Here is a 21,765-nt window from a genome sequence, read left to right as displayed (position 1 = left end):
ACTCTCTCATTCAGAATTTGTAGGAACTGAATGTCTTCTTGAGAGATCGTTCCATCTGTAGGATTTGTATCCTGAAAATCTTTCTCAAGAGCCTTAATTGCACATGCAGGGGTAATAGGTGGAATTTCCTTTACAGAAATGCGATAGCAGAATCCGGTATTTGTTCCGCCACCAGTAGTAGGCGTTTTGGCACCAACCACGCTCCACCCGAGGTCTGTTTTCACTGCATATGGCTCATGCTCAGCTCTGGATACGACTTCTTTCGGTTTTAGAGCTCTGACGCAGTCGTAGCCTATTAGCAGTCCAGCAGGACAGCCTAGCAAGTCTGGCATCTCATCAGCTATGTTAAGCAAGTGTGTCCATCCTTTGGCTGTTTCCCGAGTTGGAATGCTGGTCTTCTCCAACGGAATATCTTCTCGAGTGTAAGCTGGTGGTAGTTCAATGCATTCTTCGGAACTGTATCCTCTGACCTTTAACCCACTGACTCTGTGACAATTCACTATTGACCTGTCAGTCATTGTTGACAACTTGAGTTTAACAGGCTCAGTGTGCACTTCCAGTTTTTCGCACACATCTTCAGTGACAAATGTATTGCTACTTTGTGTATCTAACAGAGCATACACTAAGATCTCTTTGCTATTCTTGACAGTACTAGACAGCCACACCGGGACTATCATTGAAGTGCGGTCAGCAATGGTCATGTTCATACTACACAAAGCAGTAGAGGTTCTGTCTCTCTGTTGGTTTGCTTGAGGTTTTTTCTCTTGAGCCGGTTCGTCATGAAGCGGAGTTGGATGGTTCTTTCTACAAACATTGCATGTAGCCCTTTTCCGACAATCTTTTGCAACATGGCCAACTCTCAAGCAAGCGAAGCACATATTGTTGGTTTTCACAAACGCTTTCTTCTCATCAAGAGTCAGAGCAGTAAATTTTTCACATTTGTAAATGAAGTGGTTCTGTTGACAGCATATGCATTTTATTTGCTTATTTGTTTGAGCAGCATATGGATTAACTGTCGAGTCTGTTGATTCATCTGAATCCTTAGCTGGGTGGCCTTTTCCTTGTGCAACCTTTGTTGTTGTCACTAGGGTTCTCGCTTTGATGCGTTTTACTTCTGTGGCTGATTTCTCGTCTGCGTTTTTCAAAGCATGAAGGGAGGAAACCGGGTTGCAGGCAACGCGTGCCTCCACGGCTAAGAAGTTTGAGAATGCTTCAAAACTTGGGTATGGCTTGCCATCATCCAATTCCTTGGTGACAAGGCGATTCCATCGAGCTGTGGCCCAGTCAGGAAGTTTCTGGAGTAGCTTTTGATTCTCCTCACAATCATCTAGAATTTTAAGACCTGATATGTGAGGCATTGCATTTTTGCATGACACAAGAAAATCACTGAACTCTCTTAATTTTAGTGGCTCTTTTGGTCCTATCTTGGGCCAGCTACTAAGTTTACCCCTAAAGGCTCTTTGCACTATGAATGGGTGGCCATAGCGCTTGTTCAGTGCATCCCAGGCTTGCGTATATGCTTCATCATCACCTCGGTAAAAGGTTCCTTCCAGCACAGACAGCGCATCTCCGCTTATGTATTTTTTGAGATAAAACAGTCTATGTGCTGGGCTTGTACAAGTACTCTCTATCAAGGCCTTAAAGCTAGTTCGCCATTCAGTGAACTTGAGAGGATCACCAGTAAACACAGATGGCTCAGGTGCCGGAAGTCTTGTCATTATCAGAGATTCTTTGAAGGCTTGCACTAGTGTCGCGTCATTCAGTTTTTGCTCTGACTGATTCTCAGAATGAGAAGGGACTGGTGTGTCATGGAGAATCTGAGCATATGGAGCTGTGTTATGCTGAGTCTGGAACTGACTCAGAGGCAGAGTTATGTTTTTCTTTTGTCCTTGGGGCTGACTTGGAGACAGAGTTATTTCTTGCTTTTCGCCTTTTTCAGCATTCATTTTCATTTCCTCCTCCTCATACACATCATATTCAGCTTGCATAGCTTCCAGATCCCTTTGGTTTTCCAGCATTTTCAGTTTCTCTTGCTGAGCAAACACTTCTTTTCTTTGTGTAGCTATTTCACTCTGTCTGTTTATTTCGGCACGTTTTGACGCTAAGCGTGCTGCTGCTTCTGCTTTCTTTGCAGACACCTGACTTACTGCTACGCTACTCGCGCCAGCTCTTGATACGGTGGACCCATATATTGATTTTGCATCGTCTCTCTGAAGTAATTTAAGGAGTGATTCCTTAACTGCGGCAGCATCAAACTCTTTGCCTACTTCCGAGCAACGCGTTTTCAACAGAGCAACTACTTCCTTAGTTACTGAGGTGCAGCTATCCATTCGCCGTCTTAAGTCTTGACTTGGTGTGGTCAATGCACGTATGCTTTCATACTCCTGCTTTAAGTTTGACTCATATTCTTCCAAAGTAGCTGTCATACCTTCAAGAGTCTCTTTGTCACATTCTTCTTTGAGTTTGCACCTAATGTACTGAACCTCACTTTTGAAGGTTACATACGTTAGCATAAACTTTCTTTCCTTTTTTGCACTCTCTTCTTTTGCATAGTCAAGCCACTTTTCAGTAGGTTTTCGCTCTCTTTCTGATCGCCTAGGTTGTTCATGTTCAGAAGTTGGTTCTTGGCTCTCTACGTTATGTTCTTGCAGAGTGTTATTAATTTCAGCAATGCGTTCTGTCATTTGGTCTCTTAAAGCTGCATCTGTTTCAGTTTCTAACCCGTTTTGTAATTCTATTTTTTCTTCTTCAAGAGCCTGAATTACACCCTCAAGTACAAGAACACTTTCTTCATTTTGATCCATTTTCTGAATTATTTTGAAACAACACTAATAGTAGTAATCAAAATCTTAAACCTTAAGCAAAACTTGTGCTATAAATCGCGTAATCCTCAGTATTAATTTCAAATACCAAGCATACACATTTTAAACCAAACAAGAAATCCAAGGTAGGAATGTCAAATTACTTAGTAACACAGGCCAGGAATATTCACACAAATATGCAGACAATGGCCTTTCACACTTCAATTCTAATATCTACAAGTTATAATGTCCGTTTCTTATCAACTGAAAAAACCTGAAAGCCAAGGGCTTGGTGTTTCCACTCACGACCACGGCGCGCTGTTGCTCTCTTGTGGTGAGTTGTGGAACTGCAGTCTCAATCCAGCCGACGCATGCGCAGCGTTCCGAGCAGATTGCGAGCTGATTAGACGAGCCGTCACTTCGAGCCGCCGCCGACTTGTAATCTTCAAGCTGCGACAGTCCTTTCTTGCTCTCTTCCGTCCATCTCATCATGGCTTGCGAGAAGTTAACAGCTTGCATTCACCGCGGCATCCCTCCATGTTCTCGGGCCTCGGGCTGCGCTGCACACGGTGCACGTGTTCACTGTAGCTGCTCCCAACTTTTTCCAACTGGTTAATGAAAGTGCAACGCTCCGACTGATGGTTGTAAACGTTTTATTACAGTATTTTCTGTCTTGTAAACGCCCAAGACCAACGTGAACACTGAAATAAAATACACAGTGGCAAATATTCATCAGTGAAACTGTCATATTCGCATATATGAATTGCTTAACTGAAACATATTACACAAAATATTAATGCTCTCAAAATACAAATTATACACATATAAAGAAGAATATTTCACTCAATTGTCCATACCGTTTGCCCCTCCAACCAGAATGTTAGGAGTTGCTAGAAGTCCATTTCTTCTGTATTTCACTTCTTTGTCTTCCAATTACTGCTTGCACGCACCAACAGACCATGAAAAAACTCACGTCTCTACCAAAAGGCATCACGTGACCACGTGATGGCGTGGTCTGATGGAGTTATTAATTAACCAATTATCCCCAAAGTATGCACACAATAATCAAAATATAAATGGATATTAAAGTAAAATAAATCAATTCACACAGAAAATAATGTTTATGTGTGTGTTCGCTACAGTTTGTTTTATGGAAAGCACTTTGTGTTACATTTTTTTTGTATGAAAGGTGCTTTATAAATAAAGTTTGATTTGATTTGATTTGATTTGAACAAATGCATAGACTCGTTTTTCAGTCTCACACCTAGATAGGATTTTTTTTAAATGATTCCTGACGGTGAAATGTATATTTTCATAAGAGGATACAAGTACATATTATACATATGAAGACATAACACTAATTTAAAATCTAATTTATAAAATAAAAAGAAAACAAAAAAGCCTGTTCCATATTTCACCAATCATGGTGGTAGTTAGGTAATGTACAATCTGAAGATTGCTGATCCAATCCCTAAATAATCCCAGTCTACTCATCAAAGTATCCTTGCATTACATTTTGAACACCAGATTGTGTTCCTCACTCCTCACTTTTAACAAAAGCATATTCTCATTAACTGCAATCACCTTTAAGATGACAGTTTTATATAATATACATGTTGAAAAGTCTCTTTGCTACATTTTAACCACACCTGCGCAATACACGTTACATTTTAAGTAGTTAATCTGTGTTAGACAAAATAAATACATAAATAAAAATAAGACAGTCCTGGGTCTGATCTGTGTAGATGAGTCTGAAAGTGGTAGCCTGCAACTCTTCAGAATTGAAACGTCTAGATGACACCACAAGCTTTGAGATTAAATATTGGTTTGTGAATTATAGTCGTTTCTGAAACATTACAAATCGTATTTTAATCTGCAAATATTATTCATGGCTATATAGCACTATGTACAGTCACTAATATGCAAGGATTAAAACAGCCACATTATATCATATCAAGATTTACATCTTTTTTCAGGCTTGTAACTCATCTTGCTTCTTAGGATGTATGACATGTATGGACAATGAAATTATTGCAAATCAACCTTATATCAATGTTGTCTTTCAAGGAAATATTATAGAAAATACAAAAGGACAAAAGCATAAACTTAAAAATTTACTATAGGGTTATGTGACACACTAATGTTAAAATTAAAAAAGTAGGCCTACTACCGGTACATTCAAATCAAATCAAACTTTATTTATATAGCACATTATACAATGTTACACATAATTTAATCAGTAAGTACCTACCGTACTCAACTAGTATATGTTTGACTGGGAATTATGAATCGATTTTGTATCATTAATTATTTTGAGTCATATACCCAGAATGATTACTGTACAAATATAAAGCTTCTCGTGAGAATATAAGAATATATAATAAGAATATAAAATATATATCTATATATATCTATATATATATATATATATATATATATATATATCTATATATATCTATATATATATATATATATATATATATATATATATATATATATATATATATATATATATATATATATACTGTATGTATATATTAATATATTAAATATATAATTTATATTATATATTTATTTAAATATCATATATATTTAAATATATATAAATATATTATATAATATATGTTATAATATATAATAACAACAACAATAATAATAATAATAATAATAATAATAATAATAATAATAATATTATAATATGATTTGTACCATTATTAACATAGACATATATACATATATATATGTACATGTAATATTCCCCGAGGGAACCTCCCAAGGGATTAATAAAGTCACATGTCTATCTGATCATTAAACCTTTCATAGTGCAGTTATTTGGTGTATTTGAAAACGATCGCCCTCTAGTGTTTAAACATGATCGTTGCCGCAACGGCGGTAACCATAACAACGTAGGCACTGCCGTAAAGGAGCCTACTCAAAAAAGAAACACGTAAGCTTAAACTGAAAAATAAAATGTAAATATCATAATAATACACACATCTATGGTGTATTATTGCCACAAGTGTAGCTTTCTGTGGATAAAAAAGTATATTCCAAAGTGTTTTTAATGTGCCGGAGCGCATTACGACCTCCCCCTGCTTGGCTGCTCGTGGTTGCGGAAGTGAGAAGTCTACGTGGGGAAGAAAGGTTGGTCCTGAGTGTGTTTGAACCGTTTGAACACCTTGCAGACAAACTGCACTCATGTCCAATCCAGGCCGTCTGCGCCCCAGTCCAACGAGTCTCCCTCCTCCCCTAAGTTAAGCAAATGGACGCGCGGAGCCGCGGCCCGGGGGCGTCTAGATGAGCGGGGCGGCCGGGGAGGAGGAGCGGTAATGCTGCGCCGGGCGCGGCGGAGTCTCCGGCAGGTGCTGCTCGTGATGGCCCGCAGACCCGAGCTGCTGTGCGGGGCGCTGGGGCTGGGCGTGCTGCTGCTGCTGGCGCTCAGGCTCACATGCGGGTGAGACACACACGGACACACGAGCTGGTGGTATCTGTCCACAGACTCACACTGTAAATCAGACTAGACCCTTTTGTTTGTTTCACTCAAGCCTGAATTATGGTTCTGCGTTAAATCGACGCAGAGCTTACGCCGACCGCGGTTGAATTGGTTTGATATTGGATATTGGATTTCAACACCCATAAAACTTGTAATACATACCACTGATTTTGGTCATATTGCTTGTGATGTGTTCATGGTCATCTACACTATATATCACAAGAGAGTAATTATTATAAAATCATATATATGGGCTGATCACAAGTGGTTTGAAAACAATTGGTGTTATGTATCACAAGTTTTATGGGTGTTGAATTCATTAAACCTCATCAAATCAGCCCATAATATGATTTTCTAATAATTACTCTCTTGTGATATATAGTCCAGATGACCATGAACACATCACAAGCAATATGACCAAAATCAGTGGTATGTATCACAAGTTTTATGGGTGTTGAATTCATTAAACCACATTAAACCAGCCCATATATATGATTTTTAAATCAGCCCATATATATGATTTTTTTAATAATTACTGTTTTGTGATATATAGTCTAGATGACCATGAACACATCACAATAATAATAATATAGTAGTAAAATAGTAATTATTAAAAAATCATATATATGGGCTGATTTAATGTGGTTTAATGAATTCAACACCCATAAAACTTGTGATACATACAACTGATTTTGGTCAAACCACTTGTGATGTGTTCATGGTCATCTATTCTAGACTATATATCACAAAACAGTAATGATTAAAAAATCATATATATGGGCTGATTTAAAAATCATATATATGGGCTGATTTAATGTGTTTTTTCTGAATTCAACACCCATAAAACTTGTGATACATAACACTGATTTTGGTCATATTGCTTGTGATGTGTTCATGGTCATCTACACTATATATCACAAGAGAGTAATTATTATAAAATCATATCATGGGCTGATTTGATGAGGTTTAATGAATTCAACACCCATAAAACTTGTGATACATACCACCAATTGTTTTCAAACCACTTGTGATCAGCCCATATATATGATTTTTTTTTTTAATAATTACTGTTTTGTGATATATAGTGTAGATGACCATGAACACATCACAAGTGGTTTGACCAAAATCAGTGGTACGTATGTATCACAAGTTTTATGGGTGTTGAAATCCAATATCAAACCAATTCAACCGCGGTCTTACGCCGTAGTAGGGTACGATTTATTTTATTTTTGTACATGTAAAAAAACAACACTTCAAGAGAAGTTTAAGAAAACAAAACAACAAAACGTACTCTACGCCGTAGGCTCTGCGTTGGTGTAACGCGGAACCATAAATCAGCCTTAAGAGGTAAATGGTGTTTGCTGTCATTCAGTCACTATTCAGTGTCCGCAGGCTATAGTCCAGGGGTCTCCAACCCTGGTCCTGGAGAGCACATATCCAGCATGTTTTAGATCTTTCCCTGCTTCAGCACACCATGATACAAGGAGCTGTGTCAGCAACAGAACTGTCCGGACCTTGATGACAAGTTAATAACGACCATTGATTAGAATCAGGTGTGTTCATGCAGGGAGACACCTAAAACATGCTGGATAGGTGGATCCAGGACCAGGGTTGGAGACCCCTGCTATAGTCCATGGGCAAGACCAGATATCAGCACCACTCAAGGTGACCAAACCTGCTTATCATTTTTTTAAATATTTTATTTTATTTTATTTTTGTACATGTAAAAACAACACTTCAAGAAAAGTTTAAGAAAACAAAGAATTTCATCCTTTAGCACTTGATAACTTAATTTACATGTGCAAAAAAGGAGTAGGAAGAAGTGTAAACTTATTTAATCCTACCCCCATTCACTAATCATTTAACCCGTATTTATAGATACTCACACACTGTACTCAGACTGCTAAATAACAGTATTATTAATATTATATACTGTAATTATACTCGCACACATACCTATACATACATACACATAGTTGAATATTTCTATATATTTGTACACACATGCCCATATAAATATTTATATAAATATACTTATTTACACTATACTGTCTCTATTAACTGCATCTGCTCTATATCTATGTATATATCTATTTACACACATAATCCCACACACACATACATACTCATGAAGTTACCCAACCCCTTCATATATATTATAAATATATAATATATATATATATTAAAAAAAAAAAATATATATATATATATATATATATATATATATTAGGAAAAAAATAAATATATATATATATACCGTATTTTATGGACTATAAGCTGCACCTGTATATAAGCCGCACCCGCTCTATTTTTAAAAAATCAATAAAAAAAAGATATACAAGCCGCACCTGTATATAAGCCGCACCCACTTTTATTTAAAAAAAAAAGATATGCAAGCCGCAGATATTTATGTTGTTAGATTAGATATTTACTACATGTACAGAAGGATTTTGAACTGTAAATGATGTTTGTACCTAAATAGATCCTTTCCTAACAGTGTCTTTTAACACGGCAGCAACTTTGCTGATTAAAACTGGACTGAACCAAGAGAAAATAACCGGTATTTATTTATCTATTTATCTGTTTGAAATCTGCTTCTACCTACTTCTATCTGCTAAAGAAGAAGTAGCGTATTCTTCTTTGCATTTATTTTGTCTTAGTTTTTATTCTAATTCCGGTTAGAGCGCCCCGAGTGGTGGAAGAAAAACCCACAGAAAAGCTGCACCTTTGTATAAGCCGCATGGTTCAAAACCTAGGAAAAAAGTAGCGGCTTATAGTCCAGAAAATACGGTATATATATTCTAGCACTACCATGACAGCACATGTGTCCAACTGGACTCTCAGCAGTCTGACCAGAACTTATCCAGCTCGACCTCCTATGTGATTTGTGCTTGTGTTGTTCTCTCAGATGTAAGTCGCTTTGGATAAAAGCGTCTGCTAAATGACAGTAGTAGTAGTAGTAGTAGTAGTAGTAAAGCCTGAAGTAATTCTGCTGCTTTTTGTAGTAACTGGTAAGTAATTCCAGAAGGTCGTTCAGACAAAATAAGCTATTTGATTTCAATAATTTGATAATCATAAATGCTTATCTCACCCCCTTTCATCGATGGGATAGGCTGTTTAAGAGAAAATTAGAAAGTTTGGCAATGGTATTAGATTTTGATCTGTAAATGCTGTAAACATCTGATCAGACTGAAACATGAAACCCCCTCAAAAATGTTTAAACTGGCATGAAAGAATTCAATTAGGGAAAAGTTGCAGTATCAATATACAATTTATTGAACAAAGAGGTATTTTGGCATTTTGTAAAATTGGTTATTTATTCATTTTATATACAGTTTTAACCCTAAAAAATGCTCATTGCTTCAGATTGTTTTTTTTTTTTTTTTTTGTTATCAGGGAGTTTTACAACCTGTTCCTGTAAGCCCAGCTGTAGATATTGCTGTGAGAAAGACTGAAACAACTCTCTAACAACTCAAGCGTACTGTGCTTTTCATATCGTCATTGATTTTTGTAGTTTCTGTTTTAACAATTCCAGAATGTGGTGAGATTTTTGCTTAGCCCTGATTCATTTAGTGAACAGAATAAAAAAAAAAGCCCTTACGCAGTGATTCCTTTCACACAGCTCTTCAAAAAGCATGGACAGATATTCCTTTCCCCCTACATCAGCTAAAATGATCTGCAGATTCCAAATAACAATTCATTATCAATACTGTCTTTTATCCAGATGCAGCGTACACTTTTGATTTGATTTTATGTGACTCACTAAAAGACTAATAAGAGTTTTCAGTTTCACTTAAAGGAATTACTTATTATGATCTCCGGTTCCTGTTCCTTTGGACTCCCATCGTGCCATCTCTTAGGATTAGGGGTGGGTATTGGGAAGGACCTCACGATACGATACGCATCACGATACTTGAGCCACGATACGATACACATTGCGATATCCCCATTATGCGATATCCCGATTATTATATTCTACATAGTTCACCGAAAAATTTAAAAATGCATTACACATCTTAAAATCCAAGTTGTATATATGTACATCAGATGATAGTGATGGATCTTAAAATCCGAGTTGCACGTTCATCAGATTATAGTGACAATTCATGGGACAAACTGAGTCAAAACAATGTTTTATTATAACTATACAAGCTAAAGTTACAACATATTTGTATATGTTTTTCATATTATTTACATCATATGAAATTAACATTACATTTAGTATGAGGTTGCTTTAATTATGTGGCAAATGATAATAAACACAAGAAAGATGGGTACTAAAACCAAGGACAGGCACAGTGATCAGTCAGTATAGATATAAATCCATAAATAAATAAACCTCTGTCCATTATTTTTCATTTTTTAAGGACAGGCAATTGTGTTATATAAAAAATAAATGATAAAATGAAATAAAACGTGAAATAAAACCGGAGCTCAGTGCAGGGCCCTCCCAGGGTTGGTAGAGAGTGGCAATGCCCAGGACTGTCACTTAGGTAGGAGCACTGGGTGATAGAATGGGAAAAAAATCGGGGATAAAAAATATTTAAAAAAAAATCGATATTCAAATTTTGAATATCGATATTGAATTGGCTGGAAAAGTATCACGATATATTGCCATATCGATATTTTTGCCCACCCCTACTTAGGATACCTATCTATTGCTTTATATCACTATGTCGCACATGAACAATGGTGGAGCGAGTCACTGTAGGGCTACAGTACAGTTTGATGCAGTACAGTGTGCAATAACTTCCATGATCATATATTGAAAACTGTACACAAGTGCGTGCACCATACTGTGCTCGCACCCTTCTGCTGGGGTACCAAAACCAGTGGTAGGGTACACTTTAGGTAGAGCTAGAAGCACTGTGTTTAGTTTATTTGTTAACAAAGGACCTCTTCTCTTGTGACATGATTCTGAAGTGTCTTGTTGAATAAAGCTACGCCTCTTCTAGACAAGAAGAACGATGTGCTGGATGGCCTCCACTGTTGTTCTCGCTAAACTGGTTGTGTTCTTCTCACTAGACATGCAAAGTTCCTGTAGCTCCTCCCGGTAGTAAAGCATGAGACAGGAGCTCGTTTAAAAACAGGGTTTATTCCCGGTCAATGGTGCTTTCTCCCTTGCAGATGGTTTTGCTAAAGTGGTACTGTGCAAAAACAAAATGCAAACAATGCGTCCGCCACAATAATGGGCAGGTAGGAACCAAAAAATAAATAAATAAATGAGAATATATTAAACTGACATGTGGGCAGTTACAGTTCCCACCACAGCATTTTAATGGAGTCCGGTATTTGCCCAGGTCACTGCAACCGTGACTCCTTTGTTTTCCAGCTATTGTGTTTCTAGATTTTCTGGTGTGCGTGGGAGCTGTCCTGTTGCAGGATTAGGCTCCAGCCAAGCTTTAGCTGTAAGACAGACACCCTAACATTTAACCTGAATACTTGGCACTGGAGTTCACAGCAAAAAAAACAAGCCCAAAATAATAACTCCTCAACTGTTGTTATGAGATGTTTATACAGTATTACATTTAATGGTGCTATGCATTATCGCCAGATATACTCACTTTGGTCGCATCTGTAAAATGGACATTCCACAAATCTTGTGGTTTGAATCTTGTGGTCTGTTCAGATTCAAGTTTGTAAACCTGAGCTGCACAGACATCTCATTTATTGGTTTTGTTAATTGATAGTTTGAAAGAAGATGCTTTTTCAAGGCAACTCTTCCAAACAAACAATATTTTCTTTGTTGTTTTCTTATTGTATTATCATGCACTTTTTATTTTAACTTGCAAAACAGGTCTTAATAGTCTGAGAAGGTGCACTTTGGCAATTTCTTTCTCTTTATTTCCTTTGAGCATCACATGATATGACATGATTGCAATGAACTTGCTGGGATGTCCACTTCTGGAAAGATTGGGAACTGGCTTGGATGTTATGGATGTTGGATGATATATGAATACGCCATATTGTATTGATATGGGGGTCATACCCCTTCTCAGGCTGATGACCAGCAATAATTGCTTCTCTAAAATCCTTGCTGATTTCTTTTTTCCTTACAATACAGATCAGCGACACCTGGTACTGCTGCTTAATTCCTCTGGAAGCAGTAATGATGTACTTAATGAGGTTGTTGTAAAGGTGTAGTAGAGGTGTAGTTTATACTTTTTTTTCCTCTCACTATGGATTTTGGCTCAGCCTTTAACATAAATTCCATTGTGTAATATGTTGTGGTAATATTTAACTCTGGGAATTTATTTATCCCCGTTAGGTACCATCATTTTCTCAATTTTTATTCATTACTTTGTCCCAATACATCAGATGTCAGATCTGAGAGAGGATGTGCTTTCTTTCTCATGTGTCTTTATGTCGCAATGAATAAAGATTGCAAAAACTGTCAGAGACTCTGTTTCAACTGGTCTAGCAAGAACATCTGCCATGGCTAAATCGTATATCTTGTCTAGTCTGTCATTTGTTAAACTCCTCTATTTCTGTCTGCAGCCGTGCTAAGGATGTGGTGGCAGCAGCTCAGCCTCCTGTGCGGTTCTTCTCTGCTGATGCACCAATAGTGGATCTCTACTTGGGTCAACTAGATCAGGTGAGATCCGATTCAGAATATTTGAAAATACTGACTAAAGTTCATTAAGTTTTGATTCCCATTGTCTTCGTATTTCTAGAGCTGCCAGTCCCGTGCTTTCTAAGGGAAATATATTTATAAGCGTCAGTTCCTTATTGGTGCAAATTCAAGGCCATACATAAGTCTATAAAAATCAAGATGTCATAATTTCCCCTCCAGGTAGAGCGTCTCAGGAGCATGGCCGAGGTGTCTCTTATTTTCTTCTATGCTCCGTGGTGCGCTCACTCTATGGCTGCCCGGCAGGAAGTGCATCAGGTTGCTACGAAGCTAGCCAAACAGGTACAGAGCAACATCAAATGCAAACTTGCACTAATGCTCCACTAAGGAAACAACAGGAAACCTGATGAATGAATATGTTAAATATCTACAAGTAAATGTATTTCCTTGAACTCCATAAATATGGGCTTGTTATCTGAAACCCTCTGTATTTATATGAAACAAGGCTAAACATGCTGATGGTAACCTGAGGCAAGAATGTAGAAGACAAATATTCAAATTTCAAATTCACATTAACCCATAAATGGACAGCAAAAATACCTGAGTGACAATGACTTGTACTGCTGCAGTCAATGCAAGTGCACTAATCTGCAGAGCCTCTTTGTAAGCCAAATGAGATGGAGTAAAGTCTGATCTCACATGACTGAGAAGGTCAACACAACGTGCCCTACTTGTGGTGTTTGTTCAGCTCTGTTTCCGTCTGTATCTCCTAAAACACAAACACAGGTGCAGTTTGTGGCTGTGAACTGCTGGTGGAGTCAGGGTAAATGCAGGAGACAAAACCGCCTCTACCAGTACCCCGTCATCCATCTGTTTTACAGGAGGTAAGAAAGAACCACGGGGAGTTTAACTAAATATAAAAGATGCTCATTTACGTCCTCAATACATGCTTGCAATCACGTGACTTTTTTATTTTGCTACGCACGGTATGAAACCAAACTATTCAATGCTTTTGTTCCCACTTCATTTAGTTTGTTCATTTTTACATGTAAGGCCTATAACACATTAAAAAAGTTGGACAGTAAAACTTTTACCACTTTGTAATGTTCCCGTTTTTTCTTTGTCACAAGAGTTAAGCGGCCTCTTGGCATTGATATCAAGTGATGAAGCATTTTTAATATTTTGTGTGTTACAGCACAAGGTTGTTGTTGCATTTATTTTCTTTCATGTCAAGGTTCTCCACATGTTCTTTACTGGGGGTTGGTGGAAACTGCAGCCATGCCAGTCCAGTAATCGTACCCTCTTCTTCCTCATTTGCACCTTTTGTAATCTGTGAAGAACTTGCTCACATGAGTGCAAATGGAGTAAATGCAAATAAATGTACAATTATTTCTCGTGTAACACGAGCAGCTGCTTGTACTGACATGTGTTCCCAGGAGTGTGTATTTAAAGAGGTGTATACCTTGAGTTTATTTTACGTTTGTTTACAGATTTTGACGGTGAACAAAAACCTATTTAAGGTGCACACACCTCAGCGGTCTGATACAGTATGTTACCTGTTTGTTTTTCTGCAGGTTTGGACCAATAGAATACAGAGGTCCATTTGTAGCTCCGTATGTGGAAAGTTTTGTCCTCAGAGTCATCACACCACTGACGTACCTCCCGTCAAGAATACACCTTGAGGAGTTCCTCTCCTGTCATGAGGTATTGCTCAGCTTTACAAATAAGATGGTGATTTGGTGATGATTGCTTCATGTCCTGGCTGAATATTGCACTCTAAAAACTTTAGGTTTGCGTTTTTACTGTTGTTTACCATCTTGAGGAAATAAAGTGCATTATTTTGTCACTTGTTAAATTTCTTGTGCCTTATTTCTTTGTATATTTGGATGGATTCTTTGGCCAAAGCCTAATTTTCTACATTCTGTGACTACCTTTTGTCAGCCTCGTGTCGTGGGTTTCTTCCAGTTTAACTCCTCTCCACAGCCACCAGGGTACATCACATATCTGTCCTCTGCCTTGCAGGCCTTAAGAAGGGGTAAGAAGTGTTTATATGGTCTTAAGCCACTAGTTTTGATAAACATTTTTGTGATGTCAAGTTTGATTAAGATGGAGGTAGAATTAACAGAAGCAGCCTCTCCTGTTGCACTGAAAAACATCACAAGTTGGAACAGAAGAATAGACAATATTGATGAGAGCTACATTAAACCGATTTGTTTCCAGATTATTTCATCCTATTATTCAGTCTATTATCCAGAATATCTGTGTTTTTATGGTGCAGATTTCCACGGTGTTGTGCGCTTTGGAATCGTGACCAGCAAGCATGTGGCGGAGGCCATCGCAGTTCAAGAGGATGAGACTGTTTACCTGCACAGAAGATTTAACTCCTCTGTGGTAAGAATGTCGGGTCGCAATGGACAGTGTTTTAAAAAACAAAAGTAAAATATAATAAAAGTGTGAATGGTTTTTATATTGGGATTTCACACACCAGGTTTTCCCTCGAAAGAAGCGTAACTTTACCTCAGAGGCCATCTGTAGCTGGGTGTTCGAACACCAAGAGACCGTCCTGCGCTGGCTGCACCCCCCAGGAACAAAGTCCCGTTTATTGGAGCGAGAGCTGACAAAAGGCCCAGCGCTGCTGCTGTTCCTGCCACACAACCCACTGGGATCTGAACCAAGTCCCGTACTCCAGCAGGTGATGGATGTAGTGATCTAGCTCGGCTTTAGTAACCATTTGTGCCCTTTTAGTGCTGGTGTCCCCTCAGTCTACACCACACGGCTCTGCTTTTACTTTGTTCTGTTGTTTTTTTTTTAAATAACTTTCTTCTGAGGCATTACTTGCAAATACATTTGTGTTTTTATTCAGATGACGCCCACCAGTTTATTCCACCAACTCCAATTTATTAATCCGTCACTGTTCAGTTCATCGCCAGCATCATTGTCACTTCCTCAGTGATGCTGCATTAAACTGGTTCCTGTTTCCTTTCATTATCAAATTTGATATTCATGTGCACATAGTTGCGCTCGGATTACAAAAAAATAATTATTATAGAAAGCTATACATTTTATTTCATAGTTATTCATTTTTTTGTTTATTAAGTCACAGTTTCCTTTGTTTGTTGTTGGTTTATTAAGAAAGGAGCTTGATAAAAATCATGGTACAATTATATTTAATTTTAATGAGCTTGGATACATTTCAAGGTTTCAAAATTAAATCAATGAAAATAAATCAATAAATAAAATCAATATTAACTGGAAAATTGAATTTTCTTCTTTGGAGAACCGGGGAGTGTGTTATCTTACTTTCTACCACTGCTATGCTGACATTGCCTTCTTGCAGTGTGTTTACATTTTGGGGAGATTACACAAATCAGCTGGACGTGAGAACAGAAATATGAGAGTCAGTCGGGCAGGAGTTTGGTGTGATTTTTACCCTGCCAGCTCCGTTGTGTAGATATACGCTTCTGTTGAGTTCACCTACATGTCTACAAGCGAGTAGAACAAGGAGCGTGTGAAGTAATAACCCTAGGACATTGTGTACTTATTCCTGTCTCGTCATGTGAAGAACTGAGAAACTCTTAATTTCAAGAGACAGCCAGTTTTACTTTATTTATATCTTTTTTTAAATGTCTTTTAGGTTGCTGATATTGCTGTGCGGTATCATTCCTGTGACCATTCCAGATGGGATAAGAGCTCCACCTCCCTCCCCCCCTGCTGCCAGTCAGTTGTTCTCCCAGATTCAAGCACGAATGTGTGCGAGGTTTGCCTCAGCTTGTCGTGGCCGAGCCTCCCCACCGCCTCCCATCACTGCTTGTTCCCTTCTGTGACACAGGGGGCAGACGTTTTGCACACGTATCTCAGAAACTGTTGTCTCCACCAACTACCTTCTTCCATCACCATGAAAACTGCAACCTCAGTGAGCTGCACCAATTTTCTGAACAGCTACAGTCCTTTTAGTCAATTCAGTGCCTGCTGCAGAAAAATAGAACGTCAGCTTAACGAATCACAAGCCAAAGAGGAGCCAGACGTTCAAAGAGCTCACCTCACACCTCCTTCCTCCTTCATCCCTCCAACCTCTAACCCTCAGCTGAACAGAGACGGCATCACAGGGCTAAGGTGTCAAACCAACAGGACACTCAGGTTTTATGTGCTGGATGTTGCTCTCAACTGGCCTTTGGCTGTGAGACTTGGAGCATCAAGCAACAGAAGTGCTTTCCAGCACCCAGAGGCTTCTTCACAAGGCGACGGGTCCTTCGCAGCTATCGTGAACCTAAAGGATGAGGTTCATTATGTTCTCCAGCGCAGCCCAGCAGCCACACTGACAGAGTCTCTGGGTAAGACTAAGGCAGTGCTTTTGTTACTGGGCATGTGGTGCACCTGTTAAGTTTTTGCTACAAAAATTAATAATCATTTAAAGAATTAGCAGTTTAAAAAAAAAAAAGTTTTTAATTTTAATATTGTAAATTAATATCTAAATAGCAACTTTGCATTTAAGGTGTTTGTGTGTGTGTGTGTTTCATAATAAAGAGGCCTTCATCAGGAACTTCAGTTCTCCGTACAGCTTCTTGCAGAGACACTTGGTTGGAGAGGAGGACAGGAAGGGAAGTGAAGAGGATGCCAGGCATCCAGACAAACACCAGCACTCTCCTCCACGCGTCCTCATCACAGAGCTGACTACTTCCTCTTTCCTGTCCTCTGTCATGGACCTTCACAAGGTGATACAAAATACTCTGGCCTTGTCTCTTTTTGGCCTCCACACCCTTGCTGTCTACACTCTGTTTGTTTATATTATTTATATCTGGATTCCTTTGAATCCAGTTTCCTTTCATTACTCCCAAACAACTGGCTCATCCTAGAAAATTGATGCTGAAATGTTCTTTTTTCCTTCTTGCTTTACCAAATGTTATTATTGATGAGCACATTGACGGAAACTAGGGCTGGGCGATATATCGAGATTTTAATATATATCGATATATTTTCAAACACGATATGGTACGAGACAATATCATTTATATCGATTTAAAAAAAAAAAAATTACCTTTTTTTTTTTTTAATGATTTTGATATAGATTATTTTGTGACAAATTGACTTGAATGTTTTATTTGAGATTTGCACAAATGTTTTTTTATTTGCACAACTGTCAACCTCAGTGGAAAAGTCTGCCTGTTACTGTCTACATTGTATTAATTGTACAGTGTATTTTAATGTAATTGTTATGCAGGAAAGGGATATTTGTTTTATTTTATTCAAGAAGCATTTTTATTCTATATATGCAGGCAGTTTATTTTTGTTTCATTTGTTTTATACATTCTGATATTGTGCAGACCTCTGTTAATAAAGGAACCTGTGTGACATTTGGCACGAGGCTTTGTATTAAAACTGACAGTTTTTTTAAGGGTTTGCCTCAGAAAAAAATTAAGCTAACAGAGATGCTATGCTATAATGCTTTGGGGGAAACCCCAATTAAGGCACAGAAAAAATATCGAGATATATATCGAGTATCGCCATTTATCTAGAAAATATCGAGATATGACTTTTGGTCCATATCGCCCAGCCCTAACGGAAACCTGAAACACATGGAGATAAAGCAGAAAATCTGATCAAATTAATGGATTAACTCTTGTCAGATGTTTGAAACGTTTCAAATAACTGATCAGGACTGCAGAGTTGGACTACAAAGATGTTGTATTTGTGTCTTTTAGGACGTGCTGCTATTTTACTACACTCAGTGGTGTGGGTTCTGCTCTGTTCTGAACCACGTTATCGTTCAGCTGGCAAGATTATTGCAGGGAAACAGCACCATCACCGTAGCCAGGTACGGTTTCTGTCTCTCCGATGGTGTTTTAATAACCGGAGGAGCTTCAATAATCATTTAAATATACTGTGATGAGCTGGTCTGTAACAGATCAAAGTCAGCGATTTTTAAGAAGGAACAAAAATAATGTAGCAACGCTGTTCTGTGTTCAGGGTGAATGTGGCCCGTAATGACCTTCCGTGGGAGTTCATGGTGGATCATGTTCCTTCAATACTTCTGTTTCCCAAATACAGGTGAGGATAATTACAGCGATGCACATGAAAATATGCTTTCCCTCATTGCTACAGCAGGTTTCTCGCCTGCTGCTGTATAAGCGAGGTTACAGAGTTCCTCCAGTGGCCCACACTCACACTACTGCATATGATAATACTCCTGAATGACCTACCTGTTTGGTTATGTAGGTTTGTGTGCATGCCGGCTGCGTGTTTCAGCTCTCCGAGGCTGACGGTATCAGCAGGTAAAGTGCTCAACCCTTTGTTGATGTAAACCTGTTGCACAGGTTAAACTTGCAGCTGAAGTTTACTTTTAAATGTCACAACAACCACTACAGGTATCTTTGGCTGCATGCACGGCAGAGACTTTTCTGCTTATAAAGATTTCAGTAAGCTTTTTTTTCCCTGGCCTCTTTGACCTCTTTGGAAACGCCTTTGATCCTTTCAGACTATTGAACAAAATCCATTCATTTTTAGTGGTTCATATCAATGAATTCCTTGTCATGGCTACTCAAGAGCTTGTCTCTGCCGAAAAAAACAGGAAAAGACACACACACACACACACACACACACACACACACACACACACACACACACACACACACACACACACACACACACACATTCAGAAGGCAGCATTGATTTGCTTTTAGATATACAGTATATTAGATATTGTTTAGATACTGCTAAATAAATAAAATACTTTAGAAAATAGTTTCACTTAATGATAATGTATGAATTTCAGCAGAAGTATTGTCAATGTTTGTGTTTCTTGTTTCTTCTCTTCAAGAAAACATCTTAGCGTGAAGTATCCTGACCACCTCCCGATCACGCTGCCCAACCTCCTCCAGTTCCTCCTGCAGCACTCTGGCTCTGACCAAAACACAGACCAACCATCTGCTGAAGCTCCGGAGTCGGGTGCCAGTGCCATCCTCCACAAAGAATTTCTGACTCTCCAGCGGGAAGTACAGTCGCTGCATCACGCCCGCGAGCGTCTCTCCCAACAGCTGGCGCAACTCTGGCGTGACAACCGACAGCTAAAGTTTGGGGTTCGCAGCAGTGAAGAACGGTTGGAAGCGCAGCACCGGGAGAAAAGCCGGCAGCTCAGGGAGGCGGTGAGGCGACTGCAGGAGCTAGCAGACACCTCTGAAACCCTGCTAAATGAAAACACGCTGCTCAGGGTCCTGCTGAGGGCGCTGAAGGACAGGACAGAGGCTAAAGAGCACGGTGAGGTGGACAGAAAACACACAGAGAAAAGAACAGAAACAGAAGAACAGAAAAGAAGCCATCTAGCCTCCTGAGTACAAGTCTGCAGGGGATGATATAAATGAGAGGAGGAAACTGGGCCTGGAAATGAAGGAAGACCCGGACTGGAGGAGGAAACAAAAGCTGTGACATGATGGGAGGATTCTAAATCTCATGCAGGAGGTCACGTAAAGCGCGCAAGGGGAACAAGCCAGTTCACGTCCTGTTGAGAGAGAAGGAGGATGTGATGATTAACACGTCTTTAAGCTTTATCTTAGTCAGGACCTAATAGAAAAAGCTCAAGAGAAAAGGTGGATAATTGATGCAGTGAAAGACAGAGCGTTAAGCTTTTCCACTGATGGAGACACTAGTTTGGTAATTCAGTCCTAACTGTCCGATTAAAGCGTCTCAATTTGTATGCTTCCTTTGCAGGAAGTGGGTTTAAGGGTGAAGAAATTGTAATCTTGTGCCAGGGTCAAAGTCCAAGAATAATAAAGACTTGGAGAGAAAATTGGTTGATATAGCTCATAGCCAGTAACTGGCTCAGAGAATTAACCTTTAATTTGTGGACTTTCCAGCACTAATTCCAGTTATTTCTTTTCAACTTTCATATCAAAAGCAGTGCCATTAAAGGAAAGATGTGTTAATTTTGTTTGTTGAAGTGTATTGTTTCTTTCATAACAACTAAAGTGGGACAGTTTAATGTGGGTGTGCAACAAGAGAAAGTGGAAATTATACTAAAAAACGGAGGAAGTGCAGAACAAGACAAAGTCCTGGTTCTCCTGCCTCTTAGGTGAATGAAGGGTCAGGGCTTTTTTAACGGCACCTAGTTTGTGTTCATCACCTGCCCGAGAATTTAATGTGTGCTGATGTTTTATTTTCTGTTTTTTGAGTTACATTTGTACTTATTTTCAGCTGCATTGGAAATGTCTTTGTTTTCTCTCATTTCCATACAAGATTTCCATACAAGAATCAACACATTAGACACTTCTGTGCTACATGATTATTTTTAATCTAATTTTCCTTTCTGATTAGGACCAGGCTGCACAGACCTTCCTTGTAATTTGCAGTAAAGATTTTCCTGGAAATGAGTGAATGAAGCTGAGAAACAGCACCTGCTCACACGATGTTACAGTGAGCTTAAAAAAAACATGGAAGTAACTTTCTTAATTTAAGGGTTTGTTAATGGGTTCGCTACACTGATCTATTTTTACAGACAGAGTCACTAGAATATTTCTATGTAACTATTCAGGTATTAAGATTGAGATGCTGCAATTGTTTACATGTGAAATATTGCACCTGTTTTTACTGATTAAAAAATTTTCATCTTACTTAACTGTTTGTTTCATTTTGTATCATGTATTACACCACAACAGGGATTTAGTCTGTAGACCAGTTACTGATTTGTAATACTCTTCTACGAAGACACTTGTTCACTAAGCAAATGTCTAATCCCGTTTCATTGTGTTTAAATTCTGAGATAGCTTATGTTGCTCTCACCGGTCGCGTTGTCAGGGTTAAGTTGAAGCATCCAAGCATCAATGTGAGGAAGAAAGGTGACTAAAGGGACGTGATTTTCATGCACAATCTGTAGGATTTGTACAGATAGTGATTCAATCAACTGCCAATGT

At 38.6% G+C, this 21,765-nt stretch overlaps 1 protein-coding gene and 1 long non-coding RNA gene across 2 annotated transcripts; one reads left to right on the top strand and one right to left on the bottom strand.

The window, feature by feature from the left end:
* Positions 1-3,437: 3,437 nt before the first annotated feature.
* Positions 3,438-3,894, bottom strand: LOC133452085 (uncharacterized). The gene is made up of 2 exons (XR_009783239.1): positions 3,659-3,894; positions 3,438-3,502 (listed from the first exon to the last, which is right to left on the bottom strand). It is a non-coding gene; the product is annotated as an uncharacterized LOC133452085 (long non-coding RNA).
* Positions 3,895-5,907: 2,013 nt separating this feature from the next.
* txndc11 (thioredoxin domain containing 11) lies at positions 5,908-21,465 on the top strand. Its single transcript, XM_061720199.1, has 13 exons — positions 5,908-6,255; positions 12,793-12,889; positions 13,088-13,207; positions 13,652-13,749; positions 14,440-14,569; positions 14,807-14,900; positions 15,144-15,256; positions 15,354-15,557; positions 16,500-17,196; positions 17,390-17,577; positions 18,565-18,677; positions 18,830-18,910; positions 19,680-21,465. Exons 1-13 carry the CDS (start codon positions 6,131-6,133, stop codon positions 20,188-20,190), a joined length of 2,571 nt encoding a protein of 856 aa, XP_061576183.1. The 5' UTR covers positions 5,908-6,130; the 3' UTR covers positions 20,191-21,465.
* The last annotated feature ends 300 nt before the right edge of the window (positions 21,466-21,765 follow it).

This window comes from Cololabis saira, chromosome 1, assembly GCF_033807715.1.
Source record: "Cololabis saira isolate AMF1-May2022 chromosome 1, fColSai1.1, whole genome shotgun sequence".
Classification (NCBI taxonomy): domain Eukaryota; kingdom Metazoa; phylum Chordata; class Actinopteri; order Beloniformes; family Belonidae; genus Cololabis; species Cololabis saira.
Note: the sequence above shows the minus strand (reverse complement) of the source record. Positions and strands in the feature narration are given on the sequence as shown.